Genomic DNA, 6,059 nt, shown 5'->3' with positions numbered 1-6,059 from the left:
GGCTCAAGCCTACCTGGGAGGTTTGAGGCAGGAGGATCCAAGTTCAAGGCCAGCCTAGGCAATTTAGTGAGACCCTGGCTTAAATAATCACAAAGAGCTTAATGGTAGAACACTTACATAGCTTAATGATAGATCACTTGCTCAGTGTGAATGAGACCCTAGATTCATTCCCAAGCGCTTAACATGTAAGAAAGATGAAGATCCAGGCCTTTGCTAGAAACTCAGGTTTACATGGTCTGTGGGACATGGACGGTTGGCTCCATAAAAGGGGGTTCTAGGAAAAGACTAGGTGAGGAGCACAGGCTTGGTGACAGATGGGAGATGGTTCATGAGTTAATCATGATATTAAGGATTCAAACAGACCAAGACAGGAGAGCAAAAGGCAAGTCTGCTTTGGTGATTGCTTCTTTAGTAGCTTTGGTAGAAAGCACAGGCAGAGTCGGAGCATCGAGATTGCTATCTGGGTCTGTGTAAAGTCCCAATCAGCAGCAAAGTGGCAAGGTCTCCTGTGCCAAGTCATTGGTACGGCTTGTCTTTCCAGGAGCATGACAGGCTGAAGAGTGGGGGACCCCATCTGAAGATGGGGGGGGGGACAAACAATGGATCATGCACATGGCAGAGCAGAGCCCTGATGGCAAATTGGTCATTGCATGGATGTCATTGAAGACAGGAGTTAGACAGCGAAGCAGAAAGACAAAGGGAAAGGTTGGAAGCCAGGCAGGAAGCTGAGGTTCTGAAGTGGTGCCCAGGGTTCAGGGCCCTGCCCACCTTTGTCTGGCTATGCTTGCAAGCCCACACATACTCCCTATTCTTACCACCCGCCCTCCTAAGCCCTACTTCCTTGGTCTTCAGCAGCCATTTTTTAAAAGCAAGACCTCACACTCAAAGTTTTAAAAGCAAAACCTCAGCAGGTATCATGTGGCATATCAGGGGTTCCTCAACTTTTGACTGCACTGTGTTCCTGTAGACACTTCCTCACCTCTTATCTTTCCTGCCTCTTCCTCTCTTGCTGCTGGTCCTAGGCCCTTCTCATGTCCTAAGAGACCCTGATTAGCATCTCAGCCAAGATCCTACTTCTAGTCCCTACCCGAAGAATCCTTCCAGACACCCAGACAGCCATGCCCATACCCTGCTCCATTCAGCCTTGCTGCTTGGCCAGCTGAGGTAAGACAGGGTCATTATGTGGGGGTCACAGACAGCATTAGGCACAGGGGCAGGGCTCTGCACAAGGCCCTAGGGTCAGTCGGCTTGGTTTGATTTGTGGAGGTCTCTTGTATTTTATTCACTCACTGGAAAATGTAGCAAGTACCCATAAACCTGGCATCCAACGCAAGAATTCTATCTCCCACGATGTAAGCCTTGTGAAGGGCTCTTCTCTTTGCCCACTGTCCCCACCCACCCCAGGCAAACAATCTGGAGTTTTGTATTTGGCAACTTCTTGGCTTTTGTGTTTTGTTGTTTTTGTTTGTTTGTTTGTTTGTTTGTTTTGTTTTGTTAAGATAGTTTCATCCTAGAGTGGATAATATTGATTGTCAAGTTGACGGGATTTAGAGTCATCTAGACGACACACCTATGAGCATTGGGTGGTTCACATGAGAAAGACTCCCCTTATTTGAACATTTGGCCTTTAGTTGGTGACCCTGTTTGGGGAGGTTTAGATGGTGTAGCCTTTCTGGAGGAAGTGTGTCACCAGAGATGAGCTTTGAAATCAAAGGCCTAGCACCACCTCCAGTTTGTTCCCTGTGCTTCATGCTTGTGATTGAGATGTCTCCCTGCTCTAACCACCATATCTACTGTTTGTTCTGTTTTCTCACCATGATACACTGTTACCCTCTGGAACCACAAGCCAAAATAAACTTTCTTCCATAAGTTGTTTTTGGTCAAGCTGTTTTATTGTAGCATCAGAAAAGTAACTGATACTTTGACACGCCAGAGGGGAAGTTTCTCATGGAGTCACAGAGGTGGGAAGACCATTGTACTACCCATCTTTTCCCTGTACAAACCTGATCTTGGAACACCTGTGTCCCTTAAACACGGGTTCCTGTGGGACCCATTTCCCTCTGACATCGCTATGCACAGCTTCCCATCAAAGTAATCCCTGGCCCCTAGGCACATGCCTAGGCATATTGCTCTGCATCCGAGCCCGTCTGGCTCTGACTTGCTTTGCCTAGCTCTGTGGTGAGGTAGAACTGTCCCTAAGGGTCTGGACATTGGGAGAAGGTCCAGGACTGAGGCTCTACCTTGGATGGGCTTTGGGAGCTGGTGAAAGGAGCGTGGTGGATCCAGGACTGCAAATGCTGAAGCGAGAGCCAAGGAACCATCCTCAATGAAATGTATTTTGAGGATTAGTGGGCATCTGCCATGGTTCCTCACGGCTCCAGAATGGGGGCAACTTCTTCTGGAATCCCCCCACCCCACTGGAGATCTAGGACCCTGATAGCATCTCACACAAAGCAAGGCTGTGTACACAGCCATTTGAAAATGACTCTTATCAGAGTTGGGGATATTGTTCTAGCTAGGCCAAGGCCTGGAATTTAGTCAAAAGAAGACAAGGTCCTTTCTGGGCCAAGGTAGGGCCTGCCACAGCTCTACTCAGGAAGAGGGACCCCGGTCTTACCAGCTGAGTACACGCCTCTGGAGGAAGTGGGGAGCTACTGACTCAGAATAGCCATATGCACTTCTGTAGGATGGTCTGGAGCCAGTGGCCCTGCTATGAAGTCAAGTGCTGAGCCATCCTAGGCCCTATGTTCCTCAGGGTGACTTTGTGAGGTGCAATGAAGATTCAGGCAAGCTGTGTAAGGCTCAGCCTTTCCTTCATCCCTCATGTACAGAGAGGGGAAGGCACTGGTGTAGGAGGAGGTGGGGTTGATGTAGGCTAAGTCTGGGGATGGATACAGAGGGTCAGACTTCCAGGATGGCGTCTGACTTCTGGCCTCAGATGGGACCCTGAGAAAGGGCAGTGCTGAAAGAATGGAGACTAGGCCTCCCTTGGGGTGTGCCTGCCAGAACCATTCTGAGTGAATGACTGCACCAAGGAACAAAGAAGCTGATCCCAGACTCCCACTCAGATATGTTGGAGTCCATGGTCATCTTTCTCCACGTTCTGTCATGTTAGACAGGTCCAGACATTGACCACACCCACCAGTTACAGGATACAGCCCAGGGTCTTTGAATTCTACCCAAGCAGTATGGCCTCTCTCCTGCCACACTGCTGGTCACTGATGATGGACTCCAGAGTGGGCAGAGACAGAACTAGACCACACTGTGAAAGAGATGTGAATCCTTTATTGGAGCGAGGCCAAGTACTCCCAGACTGGATGTTGGGTGCTTCCCCAATGCTAGGGTGGTACTGGGGAAGTGGGCAGTTAGGACTCAGACTCGAACATTTTCTTCCGGCCCTCCATGCCAGACTTCTCCTCAATATTCTTCCTCCAGTCACCCACGTCACGCAGGTCCCGTTCCTGAGGGTAGGACCAGAGAGGTCTCAGATCCACTCCAGTCTGCTCCAGACTACCCTTGGCCTTGCTTTACTATCTATGAAAGGGACTGTAAGTGGACTCTCCCTCTTGGCTCTCCCCTGGGCCCTGACCTACCTTCTCAGTGTCTTCCTTCTTGACCTGCTTCAGGTTGGCCCTCAGGTCCATGCACACCTTGTGCTTAGAGCCCAGCAGCGCCTTCAGCATGGCGTCGGCAGACATACGCACCCTCCGAAGTGGGGGCCTCTTGAACTTGCCCCTCAGGTCAAATAGCTTCTGGTTCATGTCTTCCAGCTGGGAGGAAGGAACAGGAGGTTTAGGAGCCTGACAGCCTCCATGTCCCTGATCTTGCCCTGTATCTTTGGCCTTACTTTCTCATCACCTGGCTTCATCCCATAGCAGCTGGTTCCACCTTCATATCGCCTGTGCTACCCTGCAAGCCACTGGCTCCACCCCATGCAATATGTCCCACCCCCTCACCATTGGCTCCTCCCCATGCCATATGCCCCACCCCCTCACCACGGGCTCCTCCCTCTCACCTCCTTGCTGCTCTTCTGCACCTTCACCTCCATGTCATATTTCTCCTCTTCAGCCACGTCGATCTTCGCATGCAGTTGTTTGCAGAGTTCCTGGGTGGGCAAGCAGTGGGTGGGTGGCCACCCTGATACCTGAGGATCATTGTTCCCTCCCAGTCCTGATCAGGAGGGTTGACCTGCTGAGGAGTTGGGATAGTAGGGTCTTGGGTGGTACGGGGCAGGAAGGAACTACCTGCACTTCAGACATGGAGCCTGGGATGTGCAGTGGCGGGCAGTGTTCTGACAGGTAGTTCTCCTTCTCAGATTCTCGGCGGCTTTCCTCTTTCTCCAGCTCTGTGGCCGCTATCTGGAGCATCACACTCTGAGAAACAGAATGGTGGGAGTGAGGGTCTGCAGTGAACTCCCACCCCTACCTCTATATCCACAGGCCTCTGCAGCAGCCCACCCTTACCTTCAGGTGCTGTCTCCGGGCCGTGATGGCCCTGTTGCGCTTCTGCAGGACAGGACAGAGGGGTCAGAGTCAGGCCTTAGCTGGAGCTCTGACCTGCTTAGAGTCATCTGACTTGGGGTTCCCAAGGAGATAACAAGGCCACTGCCCAGGGCCCTGGTGTTTTTCCCTAGTCCAGGGCCTGCTTCAGGGACACATGCCTGTGGTCCTGACTCTTTGCTTAGGTGGTACATAGGGCTGAAGGGGGTAATGGGGATAAGGAGGCAGGATATAGCCAGGCCTCAGGGACTGTGGGCAAGGGGAGGCCCGGAAGGTGAGTGGTGAACAGAAATTAGAAAGGAGAAGTGATTCCCTTGTGACTAGGCCCAAGTCTTACTTCCCTTGCCTCATAAAGCACCAGGCAGGCACTTCCTCTCTTTCTCTGGGGGTAGTTCAGGGGGTGGGGCACTTGGGGGCCTTGACAGGGGTGTCTTCTGTCCTAGCCTCAGGGGACTATTATAGCCTCTAGTGATACTCACCTCCTCACTGTCCCAGGAGGAAGAGGGAGGTGGGAGTGGGAGAAAAAAAGAGAAGTTAGACTGTGGCTCACAGGAGTAGCCATGAAACCTAGGGTTTGATGGGGTTGAAGGGTTGGGCGGCAGCCACAAAGGGCAGGGAGATAGGAGACCCAAGCCCTGGTGAGGGACTGCAGTACGGGTCACCCTGGGTATCACTTACTCTCCCATCCTGAGATCTCAAGCTCTGATCCTGTGGGGAGAGAGGTGATGGTGTCAGTGTCCGCCTTGCGTGAGGCTAGGCATGGAGACCTGGCCTTGCTAGGCTACTTCTGCTCTACCCGCAACTCAGACCTTCTCAGAGGACATCACCCCCCACCCCCACCCTGAAGATGAGAAGTAAGAGGAGAAAGTGTTCCCAAAATGTCCCGGGCGGGGCCTGAGGAGCTGCAGCTGTCCCCGAGGGAGGGATGGGGTGGGGCTGGCCAGCACAGGTGGCTGCCAGGGTGAGCCTGTTATTTTTAACTCTTGCTCCTTTGGCTTGAGAAGTGAATGCACGGAAGAAAGTGTTCTTCTGTGTGGCCTGGGGGCTCAGGTCCCTACTTGCTTGACCTGAACATTTTCCTGCTTGTGTGTCCCCAGAGACAGGGCCTGTTATCCGAGGCCCATTGTAGACCCCTGTCCTATCCTAGTAGCACATGTTGCTCTCAACCCTAGATCTGTGGGAGACCTCAGAGAGAGCTGTCGGCAGCAGACCCCCAAACCCCCAAGCCCCTGCCCGGGGAAGTCCTCCTATGAGCCAGCCTGAGTAGTGCTCTAGTCTCCCACCTCAAGAAGATGGGCTGGGCCTCACCTAGATGCTGTGCAGCAGTGCTGGGAGCGAGGTCAGGCCGGCAGCAGTGAGTTGGGCTGGTGGGCCAGGGGGAGGGGTATAAATTGCTTTCCCTGGGCCGGGCCCCTGCTCAGAAAGGGCATGGAGTCTCCTCAGACCAATGGGGGCACAGAGAGGAGGAGAGCCTCTCCACCTGCCCAGCCGCCTGGCCGGTCAGCCCAGGCGCTGGCCTGTCCAAGAAGTCTTGGGGTGGGGAGTTGGGGGTGGTTTGCT

The 6,059-nt window shown here is 52.9% G+C and overlaps 1 protein-coding gene across 1 annotated transcript; it reads right to left on the bottom strand.

The window, feature by feature from the left end:
- Positions 1 to 3,265: 3,265 nt before the first annotated feature.
- Positions 3,266 to 5,860, bottom strand: Tnni2 (troponin I, skeletal, fast 2). Its single transcript, NM_009405.3, has 8 exons — positions 5,808 to 5,860; positions 5,178 to 5,207; positions 4,979 to 4,985; positions 4,464 to 4,505; positions 4,245 to 4,373; positions 4,016 to 4,105; positions 3,594 to 3,770; positions 3,266 to 3,461 (listed from the first exon to the last, which is right to left on the bottom strand). Exons 2-8 carry the CDS (start codon positions 5,183 to 5,185, stop codon positions 3,366 to 3,368), a joined length of 549 nt encoding a protein of 182 aa, NP_033431.1. The 5' UTR covers positions 5,186 to 5,207; positions 5,808 to 5,860; the 3' UTR covers positions 3,266 to 3,365.
- Between the last annotated feature and the right edge of the window lie 199 nt (positions 5,861 to 6,059).

This window comes from Mus musculus, chromosome 7 (genome assembly GCF_000001635.26).
Source record: "Mus musculus strain C57BL/6J chromosome 7, GRCm38.p6 C57BL/6J".
Taxonomy (NCBI): Eukaryota; Metazoa; Chordata; class Mammalia; order Rodentia; family Muridae; genus Mus; species Mus musculus.
The sequence above is the reverse complement of the archived record's forward strand: the minus strand, read 5'-3'. Positions and strand labels throughout refer to the sequence as shown.